This window comes from Hyaena hyaena, unplaced genomic scaffold, assembly GCF_003009895.1.
Source record: "Hyaena hyaena isolate Hyena2069 unplaced genomic scaffold, ASM300989v1 scaffold_337, whole genome shotgun sequence".
In the NCBI taxonomy this organism is placed as follows: domain Eukaryota; kingdom Metazoa; phylum Chordata; class Mammalia; order Carnivora; family Hyaenidae; genus Hyaena; species Hyaena hyaena.
Window position 1 is genome coordinate 592911 of NW_024080966.1, and position 27074 is coordinate 619984.

Consider the following 27074-nt stretch of genomic DNA (forward strand, 5'->3'; position numbering starts at 1 on the left):
CCCACCCTAAAAACCCAGGTTGGCCGTGGAGCCGTTCACAAGGCCCTGCTGTCACCGGATCCCCTCCCTGCCCTCCCTCCCTCTCCCTCCCTCCCCACCATCCTCTCTGAAGTCTCCCTCCTTCCTACAGAGCCAGAGCACCTGCTTAGAAATGGCAGCAGCCTTCCTTGGCAAGAAGCTCTGCCCAGCTCTCCCGGGCTGTGGGCTTGGCCAGGTCTGAACGCTGGGCCCTGAGAAAGGGGCTGCTGGCATTGGCTCTGACTCTCTGCCCACGGAGCCAGGCTTTAACAGCTGCCCTGCCAGGCCTGGAGGGCATCCGGGGCTCTCCTGTGGGTGCCTGGCTGCCCGCTGGGCCTGCCTTTGTCTCGTCCTTCTGCAATCTGGGCTCAGGCCCGTTTGCAGTGTGGGGCTGTCCTCGGGGGCCTGGCCAGGTGCCAGGTACTGGGGAGAGGCCCGCCCTGCCCTTGGGATGCCTGTGTCCCCAGGGTGGAGACAGCTACAGCTGTGAAGAGAGACAGACCAGTGTGCCAAGGGGTACAACGGAAGCCCAGGCCAGAGGCCCCACTCCACCTGCTGAGCAGACTTCCCAGAAGGGCCAGCCGTGGGCTCAGCAGCCTCCATCCGAGCTCTGGTGCTCTCTCGGGGGCACGGAACGCTGGCTGGGGTGGGTGCTCACAGCATCAGATGCCACAGCCCTGATTCTCACCCTGGGTTCCGCAGACTGTCTCCAGACTTTTCCGAGCTCATATCAGGAGTTTTGGCTCACTTACCTTTTTGCCCTTTTCCAGCCAAATGAAAGCTCCAAAACATTTTACCAGCAAGGCCAGCGTGCCTGAGGTCCTTGACTAGCAGATTTCTTAACTCTCCAGTGGACATATGGGATGTGAAACGTGGTCAAGTCCAAGGCACGTGGTGTCCATGCTTTATCTTCACTTCTTAGAGCAGTGCTTTAGCCTGCCTCGAACTCCTGCTACAGCGCTTTGCTTCCTCATCCTCTCCCCAGCCTTACTGTTGCTCTGGTTAGGAAGCTTCGCAAAAGGCTTCTGCCATTCAGTCTGAGTGGCGCCTTTTTCCCTTTGCAGGGAGGCTGGCCTCATACTGGTCCAGTCAGAGCTGGGCCCTCCTCCTGACTCTACCACCTCCTCATTTACCCTTGGGCAAATGTCTTCAATGCTCCACGCCGGTCTGTGGGTATAAAGTGGGCCTCACCAGGATTTCCCTCATGGGGTTGTAAGAATGAAGTCCGAAATTTCACTCCCCATCTTGTCCCCGATACCCGTGGTCAAAGACCTGCCAGCACAGCAGGTTCTTATCAAATGTTGGCCAGAAGTTTTAGCTGCTAATCAGGTATAAAATTTGAGAAATCTGTCCCTGTAACGGTTGACGACCCCTTCCCAAAGGCTGGCCAATCTTAATGTGAACTTCTGTGAACGCAGCTAGAACGCATCCAACGGTGTGGTGAGGAAGGGGCTACCATTGCAGAGGTCAGAAAGGTTGGAGGTTTGGCCATCCACGCTGGGCTCTGGAACACCTCACCCACCGAGAGGTGTACTGGGGACAGGCTCTGCCCACAGCTGCACCGAATGGAGCCGCCACCAATGTTCCAGTTATCAGTGCCGTCTTGGTAGAAGGGTCCCTGTTTCCAGACAAGTGACACCTCCAAGGTGCCAAGGATCAAGGTTTACGTGTCCTCGTGGACGGTGCGGCAGTGCGGCGGTATGGACAGGACTTCCCTTCCTGGGAGTTTCATTTGGCACCAGGGCTCCGCTTGTACTTTCGGCGTGAGTTTTATGTAAGACTTGTGGCCAGTGGGGACCTTCTGAGAGACAGCAAATCACTCTTTTGCTGCACAGCAGAGCCACGAGTGGAGTCAACGTGCTGGTGGCTCCAGAGCCCTCAGCCTCGTACACGGCCGTTTTTTTCTCCTTGTCTACACCACAGTCCACAGATCCCCCGGCCCGGGAGAGGGGCAGCTTTGCTCTCACCAGGGGGTACACATAGCCCTTCCATCTCAAACATTAACTATAACTCTCAAGATAAGCCATGGGTTCCTCTAGCAAGGCTGGTTAGTATGTTGATTTGCGTTAACGCTCCTGAGCTATTACCTTTGGGGGAAGTCAAGCTGGGGACCCATGAGCACAGATGTCCCAATTTCTGTGGTAGCACGGCAAGTGGCTCTGCCTCTCCTCAGCTGTGTGACCTTGAGGAACTACCTGTGTCCCCATTCCCTCAACTGCACATTCGAGATAATATTAGATGAGGAAGCTTCATAGTTTCAAAACGCCATTTTAAGTACCATCTGCATTAATACAGATGAAGCACCTAGAAGGCTGCTGGGCGCATAGCAGGTGTTCAGATCATGAGGGAGGAGGATGATGACAGATGGGATGATGAGGGTCCCTGGCCTTAGGAGCTTACGAAGCCTTGTCACCTTGCCCCACACACAGAAGTGAGGGCAGGCTCTTTCATCGGCCACCGGGGAGGGCCAGTGATCTTGTTGGCCAAAGCTCGGGTGAGGGGGGAATAAGAGACTCAGTTCTTTCTGTGTTGTTTCTCTGCTCCCCACGCTCCCTGCCCCAACTGAAACTGTGCTGTATGGTATTCTAAATACGTAATGTGGTTATCTGGGGGTTTAACAATTCATGTAACTTGCCCAGCCCAAGAGAGCACAATTTATAATTCAGATCCTCCAACAGCCACCCGGTTTCCACGCCCCAGGCACACGCACATGTCCATGTTCACTGGTGGGGGCAGAAGGAAGGAGCTGTGCGTAGGTATGGAAAGAGATCAGAAAAAAAACAAAACGTAAACCAACAACAACCCAAGGCAAAAGGTCATGGTCTCTCCATTTCTCTTTTAATACTGAACAGTATTTTTTGTACAGCTGTAACATGATTTCAAGAGCAGAAATAAGAAACATTACTGATAGACTTCAGGGTGTAAAAATACCACTTTGAAAGACGGCTAGTTGAGATTTTTCTTACGCAAGTATTTTTAAAAAGTTTTCAAGTTTATAGTGTCATCAGTTTGTTTAACGTCAGGATTACAATCAAAGCTATGGAAGAGGTTTTATTATGCAGGGATGGTTTACTGTAGCGTAAATTCCACGATGCGGGAGCAGTGATTCAGAAACTACAGTGGGCGGCAGAATCCCCGGGGGGGGGGGGGGGGGGGGGCGGGGTGCTTGTGAAATACAGCCTGCCGGCCTCACCCACCAGAGTCCGTGATTCGGCAGGGCCCAAGGCCGGGCAGGCCTGAGGACCTGCATTTCTAGCAAGCCCCGGGGCAATGCCGCCGCCGCCGCCCCACACCACGCCTGGAGACCCAGCCTGTGGAAAGAGCAAGAATGTATCTACTTGGGGAGAGGGGTGTAAACTGGCACCAGGGCTACTGGGTTCTTCTCCTGGGGCGGGGGGCGGGGGGGGAGACTGCGCACCATTTGGAAATCACCCAGGCATTTGCAGTTCGAATCCTAGATCTCACGTCTTTAGTTTATGCCTTCTAATCATTTAAAAATAAAACACTGTAGGCTATTTATCCTTGGAAGAAAAACATAACAATTTCGTCCTGCTGAGTACTGACTGCCACGTATTACACATTTGATTTTTTCATTACACTAAGTTCTGATTACAAATGAGCCAGTGAGAGCATATTTCCACTTAGAGAAAACCAATCCACAATTATTTATCCCTTGCAGTCTTTGGCCCTTTCCCGGTTTCCAGGCCACCCTCACCAGGGCACTCTCCTGGGTCAAGTCAGGACGCACCCACATCAAGCTTACAAGTGAGTCCCAGTAACTTCTTAGCGGGAACACCAGGCCAGCCTCGCCCCACCCTGCACAGTCCCTCTCTTTTCCTGAGGACAAGGTTGTCCGCCTCTCCCGGAGTGGACTTTACCCCCGGGGCTGCACTTCCTGTTCAGTAGCATGGTCAGCTAAAGCCCGCTTTCTGCAGAGTCCAGCAAGAAAAACCCTGGACACGGGGTCCCCCCCCCGGGGCTGACAGAGAGCTTGGCTTGTGTGGGAAACTGGGCTACCGCCAGGGCCACAGAACAAGACCGTGAGAGCTTTGGTCAGCGGAGAGTGGAGCTGGGTGGTTTTATTTCTAACGCCCCCTGGATAATCAAGTGGCTTCTGGGTTCAAGAACTCATGGCCTCAAAAAAAAAAAAAAAAAAAAGATAAAATACACGTTCTCACTGGCTGCACCTGGCAAACCAGGCCCAGGCCAAGCAGTCGGGCAGGTGACTGGGACAATGGGACAATGACTGCGGAAGTACAGTTCCGGTCTACACAGCCGTGGGGGAAGGGCATTTCTGGACAAAGGTCACATCGGAAGGAAAACAGCACCAACACATTAGCCTACGTCAGAGGGAAACCAAGTTCCTTCTCTGTCCTGCCCACCTCCCGGCCCTGTGTTGGTAAAGAGCCTCTCCCACAATAAGGAGCCGTCACCTGCAGACAGATGGCAGCAACACAGCCAAGGCGCCGCTGGAACTTTCGGAGCTTCAAACACCCAAGAGCTGAAGTGAGGGGTGAGCACGACAGGTCACTACCGGCCTACCTTGCTGCATCGCCGAGGTCACTGGCCGCAGGCAGTGTAGACGCTCCCTGGGGCCCAGCCCAGAACACAACCCAGCAAACGATGCCCCCGTGTCTGCAGGGGGAGCTGCAGCGAGTGGTCTCATCTCTAAAACAAAAGGGCTGAGCTGGGTGGTCCACACGCTTCTGAGTGTAGGTCAGGGATGGGACCCCAGAAGCCAGCGAGTCTGGAGTTTCAGCCGCACCGAGTGACCAGTGCTGAGCCGTGAGGGCTTTTGTCTCAGGGGGTCACTGCAGGGCTGTCCTCGCCTGGACAGCTGTTCCCTTCTACTCAGAATTCTCTTGATTCGCTGGACTCCACAGCAGATGGCAGCTTCCCAGGGATAAGCACGAGTCTGGCGTCCGTGCTCACGTATGACGGACTGAGGCGCAAGCGCATTCGTGAGGGCTGGGAGCCGGGGGAGGTAGGGGACACAAGAGAGAGCGGATCTCCCCTCATCGGTCCAGCCTGGGGACGGGAGTGCCCCTCACTCAGATCAGGGGTCCCGGGAGGAGCACGCCGCTGAGCCCCCGCCAGCAGCTCAGGTCTGTTTGCGACCTTCATCAACTGACTTTGGTCAGGCGTGGCTCAGCGTGATGGAGGGGCAGAAGGTCCAAGCACTCTCTGGTTTCACCTCTCTCTGCTCTTGATGGAGAAAGAACATGCTTTTCAAAAATGTTACTCTTAGAAAACCTGGGACGGAGAGAAATGCCAGCGAGAGGAACACAAAGAGGGAGGTAGTGCCTGCCGCGTTTTGGAACTTCCGCTTTTCAGACTGTCCCAATTTTGTTTTGCTTCCAAGTTCATCCTGCAGTACAAGGTGAAACAAGCGATCCGAGTCCACAGAGCTGAAAAGCAGCTCCTTTGTATAATTCAGTTCCTAGATCTTCAAATGCCATGAATTCTCTAGAAAGGTAATGGTCTCACTTTATAGCCAGGGAAATTACAAGAAAGATCTTGGCTCTGCCACCTTCGCTTACAGAAGGTAAAACACTTAACAGAGACAGATTTCTGTTGGAGTTAGACTAGATTTCTCTTCACAGCCCTGAATCTCACGAGGTGAGAAGGAGTAGAAGTTGCCAAGTGGTTGGCTACCAGACCCATCAGTCTGTTTAACTCTGGCTAAAAGCAGAGAATAATGGGCAAGCTCCCAAGTTTCTCCCCCTTCAGCTCTGGCGTGAAGATCGTCATGTAACACACACGCAGCAACTTCCAACTGCCACCCAGCAGCGGGCGTGCAGAGAGTGTAAGGGGTTTTTGGTCCACACAAAGGCAAGATCAAAGACGAGGACGAAAGACTAAAGGTATTTCGGTTTTCCAGCTGGATCCCCAACTCTGGCCAACTCTATTGACAGTTCATTCCCCCAACCAACCCCCCAAATCAGCTGATTAGAAAAGCGTTCTCGCAATAAACACAAGTTAAGCTCTTTCTCTTTATCCATCACAATCCGCCAGTTCCTTACAAACGAGGAGTATGTGTCAAGGTGCAGAGGCTGGAGACAGCCCAACCGCTTCCAGGATGTGCCCCTGAGCAGTGGGGGGGGTGTGGGGGGGTGTCGCCAGTGTCCACTGCTCTCCCCCTCCTATGGGCCGGGGGCTGCTTAGGTACCCTCTGGAGCCCGTCAGTGGATAAACGAGGAGGCAACACTGGTCCTCAAAAATCAACCTAAGCCCCTGGCTGGCTCCCTTGAACCACCACGGTTTGTGGTCTGAGTGGAGGCTTTCAAATGCACACTCATCTGTAGTGATGCCCAGCTCGGGCACAACAGGGTCAGACCCAGGACCACGCCCGCTGGGCCAGGAGTCATGCCTGGAGCAGAGCCGGCTCTGAAGAAGATATTAAGAGGCTGCCTGTCAAAGAGCTGTTCCTCTGACGGAGGAGACAGGGGCGGCCTGCAGGCAGAATGCATGCAGTGCTTGGATTTTAAAGGAAACTTTTCTCCTCCTAAATAATTTCCTCCTCAGCTTCAGGAGTCTCATCTACAATTGCCACTGTTCGGCAAATACTTGAAATTAAGTGAGGTCATCATGCCGATTCTAAACGCATCCAAACACTCAGTAATTAAGACTCCGGATCACAAAACTTGCCGCCCCTTGCCCCCAGCCACCCCCCCCCCCCCGCCCCCGGACATCAGGGAAGCATCTTACTCATTCACGACCAGGCATATTCCCAACAAGCCCACTGACACACGCGACAGTTGTGCAGGACCCAGTAAATGTGGTAACAGGAGGACAAGGGTGTGGCTTGTAAAGAGCATAGTCATACAGGTCATTAAGATGCCCGCTGCCTCTGGGACGTGGAGCGTGGATCACAGTACTGGGACGAGGTCCCCATTTATGGGTAACAAAGACCTGCGTATTTTAATGCAACTCTAAGGACCATCCCTGTTCTAAGTTTAGAGAAGACTATTGGAATGAGTCTCAAAACTCTGTAAAACGAATAATCTAGTACCCTATATCTGAAGCCCTTTGTAGTAATCTTTTTTTTTTTGCTAATTTCAAAAAAATAACTTATTTCTATATCAGATAGAGTTGAGTGTAAACGTGGATGTCAACCACCCTTTTAGTTTTATAAATCTGCTTTTAGCTTTCATCAACAGGCAGATTTCCTTACCTACCACAATCCTAACCATGAGAAAATACCCTTCTTTAAAAAACTGTTACAAATATTTATTAAAAAGTGCAAGTCAAAAGTCAGCTGGGCAGGTACATCATTGCAAATCACAAAAAAGGGGGGGAGGGGGAGGGAAGCCCAAAGCAAATGAATAAGAAATACAAACAAAACAAGAAAAAGATTAAAAGGAAAAAAAAAACCAACCCAGCATGCTGAGGAGTGGACCCCAAGAGATGAGGAAACACGAAGTCCAAGCTAGAGCTCTATCCGGATGTTGGCTGTGCTTTCCGAGTGCAGGAAAATGACGGCGAGGACAGCCACGGCCTCCCCGCCCAGGCTCTGGGTCAGCTGCTGCTTCTGCAGCGGTGACAGCATCAGGGAGACTATTACAACACCCTGTAGACACGTTGTGTGCGTTGGAGGCATTTAAAAAGTCATCAGAAGCCCGAAATTTAGCATCTCAGCAGTTTCAGCTACTAAAACTCAATTAAAGCATCCATTATTTAAATTTGGATTGGCTCAGTTATTTGAATGGATGATAAAAAAAAAAAAAAAAAAACGAGTTGTCATCTTGGGGAGAAAAGCCCTCAAGTTCACCTACCCATTCTTGCCATCACTCACAGGTAAGAGAAGTCTGGGTCAGAAATAGCTTTTTTTGTCTTTACGGTTTCTGAGCGAGTGCCGCTGTGCTAATGATGTACTAACCCCTCCTGACCGTGACCGTCCCCACCCCCAGTGCGGAGTGCCACAGGAGTGACCTAACAGTCGATGAGGCCGGCCCGGGACCCTAACCCATTCAAGCGCACCATAGCCGTACAGTTAAAGGCGGTCCTAAAAATACAAGTTGCACCAGGATAGCAACGTGAGTTCGGCAAGGCTCTGACCTCCGGCGACCTCACCCAGCCTTCCCTTAGCTGTGCAGACTCGGTCCCGCCGCCCTCTCCTCCCTGCAGTTCAAGCCACCAGGTGTTAGCACCCCAAAGCCCAGTGCTCTCCATTATTCTCCATTAGTTATCTCTACCACAAAATAATGTGCCTGGAAGAGCAATTGTATCCCAGCACTTATGCCTGAAAAATGGATCGGTGCATTTTCTGTCACAAACTGCTTCCTGGGCCTTCTGTCCCCATCAGCGACTGGCTGTCGGGGGCCGAGGGCCGCTGCCACAGTGGGAATGAAATGTGCCAGGGAGCCCGCACTCCGGACGGTGTGCCGTCAGAACCGGGGGAAGGGCCTGGGTAGGAGGAAACAGCTGCCAAAGACGGATGGAATGAGCAACAGCAAGCGCTAGTCGAGTGTGCGGAACTTTCTGGATCCCTCAGAGGCCGTCCTCGGGGCGCGAGGCCTGGGAGGCTAAGCAGTGGCGAGCCGTCCTCGGAGCGGGCCGGGCCGGCCAGGAGCGCACAGTCGTCCGCCCGGCCTTCCCCGCGGCCCTGCCGGCGCCGGGTCGGAGCGGCTGTCGGTGGTGGGGTCGCGAGGAGGGAGGTCAGTGCAGGCGTCGGCTTCCGGGGAGGAGCGGGAGGGGACCGCGCCACCTGCCGCGTCACAGCACGAGGAGGAGGACCAGCACGACCAGCAGGACCACGAAGAGGACGGCGATGGCGCACCACTGGCGCCGGTCTGGAAGGCAGGACACGAGGATTAGCGCTCCCGGGACTCCACGGTCCCCAAGGTACAGCCACATGCAACTCCCCGAAGCAGAAAGGGGCCGGAGTGCCGACGACAGGGCCACAGAGGGCCTGGAACCCGCCCGCGAGCCGACCGCCTGGGCCCGCGCCGCACGGGCACCCACCGCTCTGCCGGTCCCCCCCCCGACCGTGGCCTCTACCCAGCACGCGCCCCGTGCCTCAGGTCCTTCACGAAAGCCCGTGGCTCTCTGCCGGCTGCTGCGGGGGCCATGCCCCTGGCACGCTGCCGGCGCGGGCACTACAGATCACAGCCCGTTCGCGTTAATCCTCCACCGAAGCCAAATCCCTTCATTCAATGAGAATCATGTTCTTTGCTCCATGGGCACTAGGGGGGATGGAAAGAGGGAGAAAGCTCCCGCTGGTCACTCCAGGAAACAAGAGCGGAGAAAGCACACTCCAGGGCCCGTGCGCACGATCACGTCTACACCACACGCCGCCAGGAAGGGTCACTGGCGAAGCAACTTACACAGCTTACCGCTGCATCTGAGTGGAACGTCTTCTCTGAAACCTGCCCTGCCAACACTTTAGAACAAGCACCGGAAACTGAGCTAGAGTCCGTCTAGACGCCGAGTGCAAGGAGGCTCGGAGGAACAGAAGGGCCCACACAGACCCCAGCGGGGCCCCGGCTCCACCCGCAATCCCCCGCCTGCCTGGCAGGAAACACGAACACCCTTGCTCACCCTGGGCCCCAGGCTCACCCTGGGCCGGGCTGGGGGCCCAGGGTGCTGCCGTTGCCAGGATGCCTCCTGAACTTGTGGAGGTAGAAAGAACAAGCAGTCTTTCTACGAAGGGTCACAATGACAGAATGGACTTTCGCTGGCCTATGAAAATGTAGTTCTGCTGCTGGAGAGGAGCGCTCCATTTAAACAGAAATATGAAGGTAAACAGATTCATCAAAAGTCTACTTGAAGGCCTGCAGGTTCTAGTGCACTGTGGCTATCGAAGACCACAGTATAAGAAGGTCTGAATCTAGGAAAAATAGATTGCAAAGCTTTCCTCAAAGCAGTGCTAAGTCCACAAACCAAGTACTTAAATGATCTGTCACAGGTAGCAAAATCATAGAGCCGCCCAACAGACCGCCACCAAGTGACAGTAAGCAAAGTAAGTACCTTCTTAGTGGTGATCACCTTGCTCTACTTCAGACACGCTAGAAACTCACTTAGTAACTGTGATTAGGGCAAAGTCCCCAAGTCTGTTCATTCCTTGTCTGAACAGGACTAGCCCAATGGGCACGGGAGGCAGAGCTGGCCTACTCAGATAAGATTTTTAATCTGTTTTAACTATCATTTCACTGGTCAAGAAAACTTGAGTTAATCTAGCATTCTTTCATCTATTTAAAAATGCCTACAATAACCTCAAAACACTCATTAAAATGATGAGTTGATATTCTTCCAGGACAAAACAGTCAAGGTAATTGCTTCCTAACCATCCCTGCCCCCAACCTCACACATGTCCCTGCTCCTGACCCCCACCCCCGTCCTGACATTCTCAACCCCTGATTCCCAGCATTGAACCAGTTTTCTACTTTTTGGCTTTCCATCAGCCTCTCCCCACCCCCCTCCCACCTCCAGTCACTTTCTCTTCCGTAGCTGCATTAAACAGGGGTTTTCATCAAGGAGAACGTCCCTCACATAGGCCAGCACAGCCCAGGAACGCTCCTTTAAAGCCATTTTCCTTTGAAGTGCTAAGCTGCTACGTGAACCAGGTAACCTCACTCAGGTAACCTCACCGGCTGACTTCTCCCCAGAAGGGGGGCCTCCTAACCACAAAGGCTTCTGTGCTCCCAAGGGAAAAGCCTAACCAGCTTTGCAAGTGCAAGACCTGCTTCAAAAAGTCGACAGGAACAAAGAGAGCTCCAATGGCAGGTGTTTTTCCCCTCCCAGTATATCTTCCTCCCCTAAAGAGAAAGGATAAAAACATTTTGGAAAGTGAGGGGAAGAAAACCTCCGTATCTACTCAAAAGAATATGCTTTCCTTGGGTCACTCAACAAAGCAAGTGTGGCATCTTGGCTGATTTCTCCCACAAAGCAGCCAGCCATGGGGAGGGCAGATGTTCTGAGTCTCCAGAACTGTGTGCGGGGTGTGTGCTGATCAGACATCAGTGTGTCTTCATATACTTTAAGTACCGATTCAGAAGAACTTGCCCGGACGTTACAGCAGAGAACAGGGACAAATACAAACTGGCTTGTTGTCGACCTGAAGCCAAGAGCACCAAGCAGGAGGCCCTGAGCAATCTTTCTTTTGAGAGCAAGCAAAGCTTAACGTGAAAACCACTGGCAAGCTGTCCAAACTGAAGGGCCTTTCAGGCTAAACGCTCCCTTTCCTGGCCCGTTTTCTTAGACAAATAGAACTGAAGTCCCTACTTTGCTCCCCAAACTTTTCTTTCAGAATAAAGTCGCATGAAGCATAAGCAAAGCTCAGTGCTATTTATACACACTGAACGGCTTATCACAATGCAAGTACTTTTCTAAATTATTCATACCCAGAATGCTGAGAAACAAAGACACAGTGCGCCTTTGTTCTTTGCTCTTCCCCAAACAAAACTCGTGCTGAAGTAGCTACTTGACTTTGTGACTAATACATACACTAGAGAGAGGCCTGGGGTTTACACTGGTTACGTAATACTTCGTTACTTATTTTAAGTAGAGGGATGGAGGTGGAAGAGGAGAGAACAGAGGAATAGGGAAGAAGGCTTTGCAAACCTTTCTCTAAGTGTGTGAAAGGCTAACTAAGCCTGTGCCTGCTTTAGGCAATGAAGAGCTGCTAGAGGCATAAAGGTATTTGTCCCTGGGGAGAAGAAGGAACTAAGTCTGGCTACAAGCATCTTGGATAAAAAACAGGACCTTTGCCCCTCAGGGCCATATTCTACCCATCTTCCTATTTCTTTTAAAAAACAAACATTAAGTACTAATACATGGGAGACACTTTAAACCCTTGTACATTAATTACTATTATTTCATTTAACGTCCACAGTGCTCTGAAGATATGAGCAACAACCTATCTTTTACAGATAGAGGCTGAGCCCCAGACAACCGTTCTTTAACTTGACTATGAGTTAAAGTGCTGGAAAGCAAATACATCTCTGTATTTAAGTCTTAACGCAGAAGGCTGAATGAACCATTAGACCCCAAAACGCACATCCTTGTAGGGGGGAACCCACCAAAGAACGAGGCATCAGGAAACAAGGCAAGTTCGAGCGGGGGAGCTGCGTGCTCTGCTTTAACAAAGTGTACTTCACCTCAAAGACTACCTCAGCCCCTCCCTTCACCAAGCCACCCCAACCCACTAATGAAGAAAGGAGATACTGGATTTTCTTTGACTGCAAAATATAGTATTTCTAATGTACTAGGGGAGGTGGGTTGCTGCCATCAGCAAACAGAGTCATTGAACACATCTTCCCACATAGTGACCAATTTGAGAACTGTTAAAATTTCTTCATCCCCATTCTGACACAAATCTGCCAGAATATTTCACTTATGGGTTTAAGTGAAAACAATTTTTTTTAAGATTTTTTTTTTAAAGTTAATTTATTTTGAGAAAGAGAGAGAGAATGCACGCACTGAGAGCGGGGGAGGGGCAGAGAGAGAGAATCACAGGCAGGATCCTGCTGTCAGCACAGAGTCTGACACGGGGCTCGATCTCAAACTATGAGAACAGTGAGATCATGACCTGGGCCGAAATTAAGAGTCAGATGCTTAACCGATGGAGCCACCCAGGTGCCCCTGGAAACAACTGAAATTAGACCTGTACGGCCATCTTATTCTGAAATGGTAGGAGTTTTTCAATAAAAGAAAGTCCAGGAGAAACAGTAATCAGCTTTTTCATCACTGTTTTATAAGAAGTTCCCCATTCCGGCAAGGAAATAAGAAAAGGAAAAGGAAAAGGAAAAGGAAAAGGGAAAGGAAAGGAAAGGAAAGAAAAGGAAAGGAAAGGAAAGGAAAGAACAGAGGATTTTGTAATTGCCAAGAGAGTGGCTCCACTAGGAGCAAAGCCCCCGCCACTGCCGGCCTTGTGCCACAAAAACCACTTCTCTGGAAGCCACAAGCGTCAGATGAGGCCTGTGCGTACCAGTCTTCCTTCTCAGATAAGAGAGCAGGACGGGGGTGTCTGGGTGGCTCAGTTGGTTAAGTGTCCGACTTCAGCTCAGGTCATGATCTCACAGTTCGTGGGTTCGAGCCCCACGCCAGGCTCTGTGCTGACAGCTCAGAGCCTGGAGCCTGCTTCAGATTCTGTGTCTCCCTCTCTCTCTCTGACCCTCCCCTGCTCATGCTGTTCTCTCTCTCAGAAATAAATACGAGAGAGAAAGAGCAGGACCAAAAATGTACCACAGGAGAGAGATCTGCAGGGGCACACCTGTGAGAACCCGACAGACCGTGTTTCTAGAAGTAAGTAGGAATTCTTAAGCTTTAAATGCAATACATACCACTGGTCATGTGAGATACTTTTGCGAGTTTCTTCATCACATTGTCCAGCCGGGACTGAGTGCTCTCCAACTCGTGGGAGAAATCATCCAACATACTGGAAAGGGAAGCAGACATGGAGGGGAAGCCAGTAAGCACAAAGTTGCGGCAGCGGTTGTGTAAATTAGCTTCTAGGTGCACCCCAGTCTTAGCAAACCTCAAACAGGTAATGTGGGGACTGGGTCAAGCCCCTAATCTATTATCCAAAATCCTTAGCACAAGACATGGTTTTTGATTTCAGGATTTGGGGAATTTAAAAAAGTAATGAGTTACATATGCTATATGTTAGCCAACACTCGCCAGCAGGGTCTGGGGCAGACCCCATAATCAAACATGTTAATATTTCTGCAGAGAAAACCACGAGGAATCATAGCTGCGGTCAGGTCAGGTCAGGTTTTCTGTAATATGAGCTTGCTGAAAACTTTTTTTTAAAAAAAATTTTTTTAGAACTTTCTAGATTTTAGGATTGTAGACCAGGCAGTGTGGACGTGACTGACCCAATAAGAGAAGCTTAGTGGCAATGCAGCGCTCTAGAAACAGGCTGCGTGAGGTCAGACAACCAGGCTTTGCCACCTGCTTCCCCTACTACCTTGACGAGGCACCGCACAACTCTTTGGCACGGTTTCCACATCTGTAAAACGGGGTAGCTTCCCTGCTGGAGTCTTGTGAGCACCAGATCATAACTCAAAGCACTTCAGGGCGACAGGAGCCGAACATACTTTAATCATCGCCTGTGACGCACTCTGTGCTTAGTCATAAAGCTGGGAGGCCCCAGGCTTGACACTCCTGACGGTGTGCACTCCTCATCTACACCCGCAGAGAAGCCAGTGTTTTCCTACCAGGGGAAACAGCTCCAGGAAGCTGACACTATTTGCTGTCCAAGGTGCAGCTGGGAAAGAAACACCAACATACTCTTACCCCAACAGCGTTTACTTCATAAATTACTAAACATTCCAGACTTCTCATCTTCGAGTTAGCACGGGATCATCTCAGGTATAGACGGGTACCAAGGCTCTAAGGCTCTAGTGCTCTGACAGCATCAATGGCGGCTAGAAAGTCCTGGGTTTGGTCTGTGCCCACAGGAAGCACCTGACGGGCCTTGCCAGATTTGGGGCAACTGACTCCTCATTAAGTCAATTACTAAATAAAGTCCACGTTGACAACTAATAAGCAAGTCTTTGTCCCTTACCTGAATTTTCACATTAAAACATTATTAGCTCATCTTAGATCCTGGTAGCAAGTTGGCCCTGCGGCTGCAGACCTATCCAGGCAGGGCCAAACGCTGAGAACACAAGAGCCACCTTTGTATGCCAGGCCTGACTTTCCTGACTGAGGACAAGGCCAGTCACCCAGCCTCCAGCCCAAGGACACCCACTAAGTAGGTTTCTAGCTCAGCTCTATCTCCTCAGCGCTGTCCAAAAGAAACAGACTGTGAGTCCGATATGCTAACTCATACTGTCTAATAGCCACATTTAAAACAAAAAGGATGAAATTAATTTTCATAGTCTGTTTTATTAATACAGCCAAAATATTATCATTTCAGTATGTAATCAATATTAAAAAAATCACTCACAAGCTACTTTATGTTTCTTTTTTTTTTCATAGTAAGTCTTCAAAGTCTGGTGCATTTACACTTTAGCCGCATCTCAGTTCAGACTGACAATGTTTTACGTGGCTGATGGCCACAGCTGCTGGTGGCTACATGTCCCAGGGGACACAGTCAGAGTCCAAGACCCATGTGTTCTCTTTTGAATTTACAATTTTTTGCCAAAGTGACACACACCTTATTATTTTTTTAATATATTTTTAAATGTTTATTTATTTTTTGAGAGAGAGTGAGAGGGGGAGGCACAGAATCTGAAACAGGCTCCAGGCTCTGAACTGTCAGTTCAGAACCCAACAAGGGGCTTGAACCCACAAACTGAGATCATGACCTGAGCCGAAGTCAGATGCTTAACTAAGGCGCCCCAACACATACTTTAAAGAGCTAAATAGGGACGCCTGGGTGGCTCATATTCTGTGTCTCCCTCTCTCTCTGCCCCTCCCCGACTCATGCTCTGTCTCTCTCGGTCTCAAAAATAAAACACAAAAAAATTTTTTTTTAAAAGAGCTAAATAGTACATTAAGGCTTTTCATAAAACAAAACAAAACAAAAACACAACCACCACGGCTGTTTCCTGCCCCCTAGCATAACTGCTCCAACCCCTCCCACTCTACTCTCGGGCCTTTTCAACTTTCTAAAGTAAATGCTTGCACCAAAATCCCATCCTGCTGACTCCATGCTAACAACGCTAGGGCTTCATTCTGCTCCCATTTCCTTCCCTGTCTCTGCATCCACCCCAGACCTCCTCCTCCTTCCTTCCAACATGATTTTGTCGCGGTGAGAGGAGACCCCCTTTGGGGGCTCACGCAGTCTACAGCGAGTGAATGCTCTTCCCAGCTGGTGGTTCGTGGCGGGAACCACACTTGCTCCTTGGCTCTCCCCACAGCCGGCTGGCTAAGGGCTCAGCTTTCTCTGGTCTGTGGAGTCGGTAATCATCCAGGATCTAAAGTGTTATGCTTAGTGTTTATTTCATGCTCTATGTCCCCTAGGTTTTATGCCATAAAAAAAAAAAAAAAAAATCCCTCTGCTAGCGCTCTAGTGGGCTTTAGGGAAGGAGCGGAGATAGAAGGTGTGTTTGGTGTGTTCAAAGTCACCATCTTTAACTGGGAGTCTACCAGGCTTCTCTATTACCTGCCGAAGCCCAAGGAGTTCAGGCAATCAGTCCTTTCCCATCCCCGAACTGGCATTTTAGGAGAAGAATGCATTTTAGACAGAAATTACATACGCATGCCTAGATTCCTGCTCTTGCAGTTTCCCAGCTAGTCTCCCTGCCTCCAGTCTCGCTCCACTAGTGCTGGTCATCTAATCCGCAGCTAGATGGGGCGCCTGGGTGGCTCAGTCGGCTAACTATCCGACTTCGGCTCAGATCATGATCTCACAGTTCATGGGTTCAAGCCCCGCGTCAGGCTCAGCTCAGAGCCTGGAGCCTGCTTCAGATTCTGTGTCTCCTTCTCTCTCTCCATTCTCCCGCAGCTTGTGCTTTCTCTCTCTCCCCCTCAAAAATAAATGTTAAAAAAAAATTTTTTTTAAACCACAGCATGATGGGCCTCCCTGAAGTGTAAACCTGACCATAGTGTCCTTCCTAACACAACATGACCCTCAGAAGACAAAGTCCTAACCCCTTAACAGGGCTTCTCAGGCCTCCCTGCCTTGACTTCTGCACCCCTCCCCGCCCCCATGCCCTAAGCCTTTCTGCATCATGCACTTTCTCACTCTCTCTAATTCCGGGTCGGCCCTCCCCTTACCCCCAACCTTCCACGGGGACACCTTCTACTCATCCTTCAGCTTCCAGTTAACCACATCTTCTCAGGGACCTGGGCTAAGTCAGGTCTGCAGCCTGTGCTAAGTGAGGGCTCCCAAGGTCCCATGTCCTTCCCCCTTACTTCTCCGTCACCTCTTACCTCTCTGTCACCACTTAATGACTCTCACCATTTGTAGAACATCCGTTCTACGCAGTAAATGGTAAACTCTCTGAGGGCAAAGATGGTCTGTTCTTTCACTCCTCTGTCAACACCCAAGACCTCCAGCAGAGCAGATGCCCACTTTGAATTTATGAAGAACAAACGAATATGCTGAACTTAATTAAGAAGCTGGAGAGGTTCTGAAATATCCTAGTAGATGGTCTTATTTTTTCAGAGAAAAAAAATTTGTGAAATGAACCCATTTTAGAACGATGCTTTTGGGGTCATACTTCCAAGCACAAAAGGAGACTGTGCCGAGGGAAAACCAAATAAACCCAGTTGTTTTTTCTTGTTTGCTCTGTGTTCACTTTTTTAGTTTTGAGAGGGAAGATTTTTTATTGAGGTTAAATTTATAAACTTTTTTTCATAAAGATTAAGATGCAAAGCAAGTTTTATTGGATAGAGCAGAAGAGTCAAGGGGTGATGATGTGAGGTCAGCTCATGTCCTATCTTCCTCGGGACCCAAATCCCAGGAAGGTTACAAAAGCCAGATCCGTCTCATGCTCCCATTCATCGGGACACTCCAAGAATCCGCTCAGAGTCGTCTGGATCTGTTTTTGCAAGGTGTAACACTAATCATGGGAATAACTCTGCCTAAACCTTGTTGAAAATGTTATCTGATACATCAGCCTCTATGGGGGAGGTTAGTCTGCAAGCCAGAATGAAGTGCAGCTATATGGAAAACAGCTTTTGGTTTCAATAGCCATGTAACTGTTGGGCTTTCTAGGGGTCTCTGAGGATGGCTCTGTCCCTCAGCTTCCCTGCAGCAAGAGGGGCGCGTCCATACTCACACTGCCTGCTCCTCCAGCTCCCCTCCGATGCGCTGGGACATGTTCTTCAGCACCCCGATGCTGCCGGAGACCAGCTCCAACTGCTCATCCTGCTGCCCCACAATCAGCTGGTGCCAGGGAAATGGGAAATAAGCAGTGAGGACCCATCTTACCTGGCTCCAATCCCGGTACACTAGCAGCTGCTCGCATCTTTGCCAACTTGGGACAATTCTCATTCAGAAGCAAAGCCCAGAAATCCAAGGAGCAGACCATCGCCTCTGAGAACACACTGCTCCAAAGGCTGGGTTGTCAGGCCCCTGATACCGCCTGCTGATCCAACTCGTCAACAGCCAGCAGGCCCTGAAGCCACCACGGGGGACTGGCGCTGCTTGGCTCGAGTCCAACACGGGGCCAAAAGCACCTATGCGATCACCACTAAGCCACCGGGTATTTGGGAAGAGGAAGCCCAGGCCAGGGTCAAGGTCTCAGTCCACAACAGACTGCCACAGCCTAACTACGAGAGACAGCCTGGCAAATCTGAATGTGGGAACGCTGCACATAGAGTCCTTTCCTTCCTGCTCAAAGACAAACCAAGAGGCGGCCCTGTGGCGGTGAGCTGTCTCAAGGACAGCCACTAAGTGATAATTACTTTTAATTGTGCTGTGGCCTCCTCTTTTTTTTTATATATAACAAAAGCTTACTTGATTAACGGCAATTTAAGTAGACAACTGGTTAAACAGGGATGCTAATGGAAAGAGAACACACAATCCTACATGTATACGTACAGCTTAATATTTAAGCACCAGTAGTTTCAATGCACAGAAAACCCTCAAATCCCCAGATACACTGTTATCAGCTTCCTTTTTAAAATACAGCTACATATCAAAAGCAACAATGTGAACATAAGCCACCTTTCTTCCCTTCTGCTGTATAACCTCCGCCAGAGCAATCACTTTACATATAATGGAACTCAAAATAATTTTCAATGAAAACACAAGGACTCCATTTTTCTGAAAGTGCCTTTGTTGAAATGAACAAAAAAACGGAGTATACAAGTAGAGGTAGGGAAAGAAGTTGCTAGTTTTCTGTGTGTGGTTTTTTTTTTTTTTTAAATCAGGGGCCTTGTCTGACAGTTGAGGATGTCTGGTCAGCTTTTCCTGAGAGATCTAATCAAGCTTGGATCTCTCAACAAGGTCGTGCTGTGAAGGAGGTCCAGGGCACGTGCGGACGCAGGATGAGCCCCTGGCTGGCAGAGGAACTGGAGGGTGGGGGGCACCCTGGCTCCCAGCGCCCCCCGCGGGTCTTGGGTACCTGCTGCTGCGCCTGCTGCTCCTCGATGAAATGGGAGTTGGCCAACTGGAGCTCACGGTCGAGGCGCGCGTATTTCTCCGTCGTTCCAGCGCTCCAGTTCTGGCCGCCACTGTCCCCTAGCAGTGCCTGTGACAGCGGGGCAGGGGGCAGCCGGGCGGGGGAGGGGTGGGGACAAGCCATTACTATGTGCACACACGCTCCGCTGCAGCGACATAAAGAGTTCTCATACTGCTCACAGTGCATTTTCCACCGGGTCGGCCCTTTGTGTGGTGGTGTAGGTTGGTGCCTGCGTGGCACAATTTCAGGAATGCCGGGAAGGGCACCCGCTGCCTCCAAGCTTTCCCAATGGGTCTCAAAAATGGCCTTTGGTCCCATTAAAATGCAAATAAATGTCAACTTGAAACCAACAAGCACCCGTCTGTACACTGCTTCATAAAGTACAAACCCTCAGTCTCTTTAGGCCAGCCCTTCCTAACACCCTGGGAAGTTCACCAGAGCCTCATAGGGTCTAGTCTGATTCCACAGATCTAGAATCCTTTTTATTCAAGTGTGAGCCAGGGAAGTTTCTGGGGTTTTTTTTTGGAAGGAGGTGAGAAGAGTTCCCTAGTAGGACAAGAAGCTAAGCCACAGCCTCTCGTACACAGAAGGCACAAGAACCACCGCTGTCTGTTCAAGGTAACCCATACACAAATCCCAGTGCCCTTCAACTTGAACTAAAAGGCTACAGGCTCCCCAGATAGGACCTGGGGGTTGCTTCATGGGCAGAAATGGCCACAAAGGAGTCTCTGATCCTGTAACCCAGGCAAGTGCTGGTCCTGAAGTCAGAGCTCTTCACCAGGGTCAGATTTCCCAATATGAATTCAAGGAAGTTTGTAGCCAGAACAGGATAAGCCTGGAAAAAGGATAAGTCTCTGCAACATGACGGGGCCCACCAGGCATGGGAGAACTCATTCTTGGCTGCGGGCTCTGACTGCGAGCCCCACAAGCCTGTCTGACTAGTTGGTCAAAGTTACTGCTCGCACCAGCCCTGCATAAAGAGCCAGAAGATGCTGCTGACAAAGATTCTTTCCCTTGTGCGGCTGCCAGATCTTCTGACCAGGTACTGTTTATCTCCAGAGCTGTTAAAAGCCTGATCACCTGGTTCTCTGTCTGAAAAGCCCTTCACTAGCCCCTTGGGACTGACGTGGACCACCTTGCCTGGTGCTCAGAGCTGAACTGGGTCAAACGGCCACAATTCAGGGACTGAGCTTGGCGAGGCTCCGGAGGCAGAGCCTAAGTTCTGAGGTGGTAATGAGAAGGGAACCAGGACGCAGGAGAGCCTCCGGCAAGCCTTGGCCTCAGTCCAGCCAAGGGACTAGAGGTGACCTGGCCTCTAGAGGAAGCAGACCCGAGGCCCTGTGAAGATGGCCCTGCTCTGCCCTGATCGTGGGGCTGTCAAGTTGGAAAGATTCTGCTCCTTCTGAGCCGAAGACGCTAACCATCTCTGCAGAGGGCACAGGGGCCTAGTGACAATTTTTTCAAGGTCAGAAAAAGGCTATATATAGTGCATCATTGCTCCTGGGGCCACAGTCAGGACTATCCTTTCTAGCCTATCCATGGTCTACACTCAGGTGGACATATGTCATGACATTAACAGTCATCTGTGCTTTACTGTGAAGCAGCTTAGATTTCCTCAGTCTGACTTCCAGGAATTTATTTGGCTGCGGAAGGAGACGGCGAGGGCCCAGGGCACCAGACGACCAGCCTGTGTGCAGGTGCCAGAGCTGGAGGCTCAGCAGGGGGTAGCACAGCACCTGGTCCTGGCAAGAAGCGGTGAGGCCGAATGCCTGCCTGAGTGCTTACAGAAAACCGGCACCGCCATTCTTTGAGAATCTGTGACTCTATGACGTTTCACACAACACTGAAAACAAAATTCCAGTCCATACTTGGAAAGGCAATGTGTAACTATACACGTTTTATTTATGTCAGCTCAACGTTTACTCTCTAGGGAATAAAATAATTCAAGTTCGGGGTGCTGGAGGCCAAGAGTTCGCTATCTCACTGTCACAACTACCTCAGGTGACTCAGCTTCTGTGAGCTGAAGTGGAGACAAAAAGGGAACTTTGAAACTAGCCAGCCGTGGCCATACCCTCGGCCTCTTCCAAGAGCTAGTGCCAGATGGACCAGGTCAACTACTGGCTTTTCCTCGCTGCACTGTTAAGAGGAAGGGAGGTAGACAGGAAGAAAATAAAACACAACAATGACTTGAAAAATGAAATATGAGAAAGGAAACAGGAAAATTAAGTTGGGTGATATCTGGAGAGCCCCCTCCCTTTCTTTGAGCTCTTATAATACTTGTTTTCAAAATTAAGTGGGTCAATACCCACAGGTACAAAGTAAGGAATTACTGATTCCTAGTTAGTTAAAAATGATGATCTGATTCTTGAGTTAATAGTATACTAAATGGACTATTGGTAACTTTATGGAATCTGAACAGAATTGAAATTAAGTCTAAATTTTAGGCAACTGTTGTGTTTGTGTGTGTATATATATATTATTTATTTGGCGGGGGAGGGTATAGGGCAGAAGGGGAGAGGGAGAGGGAGAGGGAGAGGGAGAGGGAGAGGGAGAGGGAGAGGGAGAGAGGGAGAGAATCCCAGGAGAATCTCTGTGCTAACAGTGCAGAGACATATGGCTCAACCTCACAAACTGAGATCATGACTTGAACCAAAATCCAGTCAGGCGGTTAACCGACTAAGCCATCCAGGTGCCACTGTTATACATTTTTTAAAACGATTTTATTTTATTAGTCAGAAAGGAATTTCTATCAAAAGCATCTAATTTTAAAAAGATACCTAAAATTCAAGGACTGGTCTCCTGTAGCTTTTATTTTTGATATGTCATTATCTGTGTGTTGGTTTCTGAAATTAGGTTTCATGATGTATCTGTAATAACTAATAAAAACTGGACCTCACGTCAAAAAAATATTTAAGGGGCGCCTGGGTGGCTCAGTTGTTTAAACGTCCAACTTCAGCTTAGGTCATGATCTCACGGTTCGTGAGTTTGAGCCCCGCATCGGGCTCTGTGCTGACAGTTCAGTGCCTGGAGCCTGCTTCAGATTCTGTTTCTCCCTCTCTCTCTGCTCCTGCCCCACTCACGCTCTGTCTCTCTCAAAAATAAACATTAAAAAACTAATAAAATAAAAATAAATACTTAAAATGATGAAAGGTTTAAATTAACATGTTACACTAATTTAACATACATTTCAGTTTCCTTCAGTGTCTTTACATAAAATTTCACTCATTAGATGTCGAGTAAGTTCTACAGGCAATGTAATAGCAGCCAGAGATTTAAAAACAGCCTGTGACACAAATTGTTCCTCCCTTTCAAGGAGCGTGGGGTCCAGCAAAGAAAAAGACAGGAAGACAGGAAACGGAGCAATTACGGCACCTAACAGGGCCTTGCACAAGGAGCACGCGCATATCCGGAATAAAGGCTGCATGGCGGGGGATACAAGGATAAGCAGAGGCAGCTACGCGAGCCCGGACGAGACAGCCAGAGGGTGCGAGGGAGGGGAGGGCAGCCGACCAGACTTTCTCACACCTGCCGGCCTCACTCCAGGCTCAGCAGGTACATGTCCTCTGCCCGAGCACACGATACACAGATGTCAGCATTTTTTCATTAAAAATATCTAACCATGCTCTTTTCTTTGGCCAATGTTGTGTTTTCAGATGTTTACTCACCTGTCTGTTTTTTCGTTCAGCTAATGCCTGCACAGAGGAAGGGGACATGTGATCCTTCATGTCCTAATGAGGTAAGGAGACCAGAAAACAAATGAATATCCTCAGATTAAACAAAATCATAGTTAATACTTTACATGCTAGCAAAATGCACGTACGTTATTATGTAATTTTTGAAGCAAAACGACAGCACTCTTTAGCTTTTAAGTCTCAAAAATAAAGGAAATAAAACAGAGGGACTGACATTGCCTTAGAAGGGCATAACCTGGATACTAAATTTAAATAGGAAGACGGGAAGGAAGCTAGGAATTCCTGGGTACCAACCACAGGCCAGAAGCACCACCGAACACTTATATTTATCACTGAATTTTACAATGATCCTGTGAAGCTGGTATATTTCCATTTTACTGGTGAGGAGATTGAGATCTACAAAGGCTAAGATACTTTCTTAAGGTCACATAGTAAATGGCAATTCTCGAACGCAAACTCAAATGCCTGTGCTCAAGGGCTAGGATATTCAAACAAAATACATGTGAAAAGTCATGCACTTTAGGATTAAGTATACCTACCATTAAACACCAGAAAATACTTCCTAGTGTTCTATTTTATTTTATTTCTGAGTTTGATTCATGTGAAGTATAGACTATTTGTAACCCGAGAGTGAATTTCCAGAACAATATCAAAAATAATTTTGTAAAGGGGCGTCTGGGTGGCTCAGTCAGTTAAGTGTGCTGACAGCTCAGAGCCTGGAACCTGCTTCGGATTCTGTGTCTCCCTCTCTCTCTGCCCCTCCCCTGCTCATGCTCTGTCTCTCTCAAAAATAAACAAAACATTAAAAAATAATTTTATATGGAAAGAAAAATGAATTGACCCATTACTTAATCTGCAGTAAAACACCTGATTAAATATAAGCGATTTTCCTTATATTTAAGCACAACCCAATATACTTTAAAATTATTTGAACTGAATAAGATTACTGTAATACAAATTGTCTTTAAAAAAATAAAGGCTGCCAAAATAACTTTAAAATTTTCTGTTGGCAAGAAGGCTATTCTATAGATGCAAATGTTGAGTTATTAGGCTCTCAGAAACTTCTTCCAAGACTCATGACAACTGAACAGCAGATCAGACAGCGCCACGGTTTTCCTAATTCCTACCGTGGGGAGTCTGAATAATAACCACCTTGCTTCAACTTTCCGAGCATCCATTCTCACGTTCGCCAAATGCTCACTAAAGCCTCATGCGTTCCCACGTACAGCAGTGAGCAAGCAACACAGGCCAGGCCCCTGCACACATGGAGCCAACACTGTGGTGGAGAGAAGCAAAGAGTAATCCCACAGACAAGTCAACAAAGTGATTGCTGTGTTGGGAAGGAAGGGAATAAACAGGACTGGAACTGAGTGGGTAATGGACACCGCTCTAGAAGGATGGGGGTGACAATGGAATCGAGACCTGAAGGGCAAGAATGAGTCAACCACAGAAAGAACTAAAGGCTGAGAAATCTGGGCAAAGGGAACAGCAAATACAAAAACCTGGAGGCGGGAAACAGCTAAGTACCTTTGGCTCTTGAGAAAGCAGGCCAGGGTGGCTCAAGGAGCCAACCGCACGTTTGGGGCTAGGGGATAAAAGAGCAGGTTGGCTAAACGTGCAGGCCCTTCAGGCTGCTTAGATTTTATTCTGAGGCAGGGGTTTGACAAACTTTGTTTGTAAAGGAGTAAATATTAAATATTCAGCCCCTGTCATACACTCTTTGTTATGTGTGTGTGCGTGTGATTTCTAACTATCCTTTAAAAAATGTAAAACTGTTCTTAGATCTCATGGGCCATAGATTGTAGGCCCTGTGCAAAGGCAAATGGGAAGCCTTAAAGTATTTTAAGCAAGGCTATGGAGTTTTCTGGATCATGTTTTAGACAATCACTTCAGTTACTCTGCAGAAAAAAAAATGTTAATCCAGCAGAGTGAAAGTAAAGACATCATTTTACTATAACCTGTCACAATGTCCCTCCCAGTGCTGCCCCACATAAGAGTGCATCCAGAAAGAGCAAACCCCCTCTGTTGGGGGTCCTCAACAAGAGGCTACCTGAGCTCTTGGCAATGACACTGAGTAGGTAGCACATCCGACGGGTATTCCATCTAGAGTCCAGTTCACCCAGGAATTCTAGGATTCTCTACCTACTTCATCTGTTCATAAACCTCAAAAGTATAAAAAAAAAAAAGGCCACCCATAAAAATTGAGAAAAATATACTTAGTTAAAAAAAAAAAAAGGCACACACCATGAAAATATAGATATTGGCATATTTAAAAAAAGGAAATTTGGTGGTATAAGCCATGTTTTTTAAATGTGTGAGATCTGCCTGAGTCAGTCACCAGGGGTGGTGTTAAAAATTCAAGTCCCTGGATCCCCACCAGGCCCACTAAAGCAGACTCTAAGGTACAGTGAACAAGCCCCCAGGTGAGGATTATGAACACTGAAGTTGGGCTGCTCTGCTCTAGATATGAGCGGCCTGAAACTGAGACCATCACCTATTATCTCACAGACTTTGGGCTCCTAATTATCACTTAGAGCTCAAGAGGACAGTCTGATATTCAATCAAACAATATGAGTAGTACAATTCCATATATACTATTAACTATGCAGAGCAAATATCTGAAATGTTCACTGGTGGGATAATATATGCTTTAAAAATGCACTTAATACATGTTATGATAGTCTTTTTTTAAAAACAATGAACACTACTTGCATAATGAAAATATCAACATGTATCCAAGCATGATGAAAAAAATAACTGAAGTTCAAGTAAACTTTGAACTTTATCTGTAGAATGTGTTCTTGCTGTTAGAAGTCAGGACAGTGAACAGGGGAGTAGAGACTGTAAAGGAGCACAAGGAGGTTTCTAGGGGTGCTGGGAATGCTCTGGAATGTTCTAGAATGTTCTGGAATGCTTCCATGGCTGTGATCAGTTTACAAAAGTTGTATACGTGGGATACATGCACTTTTCTCTATTGTTATACTTCAATAAAAATGCAAAAAAAAAAAACCCTGCTGCTTTAGAACAATGGCTGGAAAGTAAACTGGACTAACTGAAAAAACTTGACATTTTGTATCAGGAGCCTTGATATTTGTATCAAATATTCATGACCTTGACCTAGCAATTCCATTATTAGGATTTATTTTAAGAAAACAATATAAAAGGGGTACCTGGCTGGCTCAGTCAGGAGAGCATGCAGCTCTTGATCTCAGGGTTGTGAGTTGGAGTCCCACAGTGGTATAAAGATTGCTTAAAAATAAAATCTTAAATATATATATAAAATATATACCAGAAAAAAGCAAAGATGTATGCTGCAATGCTATTTATAATAGGAAAGAAAAACAGAAATCAGCAGCATTTTCCAAGAAGAGACTAGTAACTTAGAGTAAACTCAGCCTAATACTCCATTTCTTTTAAGAGTCCATTTCAATGTCATATAATGACTAGAGGAAATATGTAAAACTGCTAACAGTGATTATTTCCAGGGAAGGGAATTACAGAATGGAAGGGCTTTTTGTTTACCTTTCTCATCCAGCAAAATTATTTGCATTTAAAAAAACAGCCAAGTATGCAATGAGAAAGGATGAAATTTGGCCACGTGTAGCAACATGGATGGACCTTGAGGGTGTTATGCTGAGCAAAATAAGTCAGGCAGAGAAGGACAGATACCATATGTTTGCACGTATAGGAGGATTAGGAGGAACTTAATGGAGGACCATGGGGGAGAAGAAGGGGGGAAATGGTGGGGGAGAGGGAGAGAGGCAAACCATGAGAGACTCTTGAATGATGAGAACAAACTGAGGACTGATGGGTGTGGGGGGGGAGGGGGGAGATGGGCATAGAAGGAGGGCACTTGTGGGGATGAGCACTGGGCGTTATATGGAAACTAATTTGACAATAAACTATTTGTAAAAAAAATAATAATAATAAAATAAAAAAAAATAAAAGCAGCCAAGTATGAATTACTTTTAATTTTAAAAAGTCAAATACAAAATACTTATGATTGCTTAACAGTATGATCACAGCTGTGTAAAAATCCAACTGTCATGCACTGGAAAGAAAATGACTATGAGAAAATATAACAAAGTTCTGTGTTTATTATTTTGAGCTTAGATTTCTTTTTTCTATTTTCTCCTCTTATAAAACTTTTTTTTTTATGAACATGTATTGCTTTCATGAAATATGTACCTAAAAGTTCCAGGTTTTTAGGTTTTCTGCTTACTAAAATATATGTGGAGGGGCCATTAGCCCTGACAGCAAGTGACTCCTTCAATGACTGTGTGGCGTGTGTCCTGATGGCCACGACAGCAGGTAAAGCGGCCAGGCTTTTACTCCTAGTCAG

General features: G+C 48.1%; 1 protein-coding gene across 2 annotated transcripts in view; it reads right to left on the reverse strand.

Annotated features, from left to right (window-relative positions):
• Positions 1 to 2834: 2834 nt before the first annotated feature.
• Positions 2835 to 27074, reverse strand: part of STX6 (syntaxin 6) — a 53209-nt gene continuing 28969 nt past the window's right edge. Inside the window, exons 4-8 of one of the 2 annotated variants that reach the window (XM_039249317.1) lie at positions 22706 to 22768; positions 18984 to 19109; positions 17694 to 17800; positions 13302 to 13396; positions 2835 to 4686 (exon numbers count right to left, since the gene is read on the reverse strand). In XM_039249317.1, the coding sequence (XP_039105248.1) occupies positions 4505 to 4686; positions 13302 to 13396; positions 17694 to 17800; positions 18984 to 19109; positions 22706 to 22768 (573 nt within the window). In that variant the 3' untranslated portion in view covers positions 2835 to 4504. Of the gene's footprint in view, positions 4687 to 7232; positions 8811 to 13301; positions 13397 to 17693; positions 17801 to 18983; positions 19110 to 22705; positions 22769 to 27074 lie in introns of those variants that run through there. The other variant, XM_039249318.1, reaches the window with a different exon arrangement.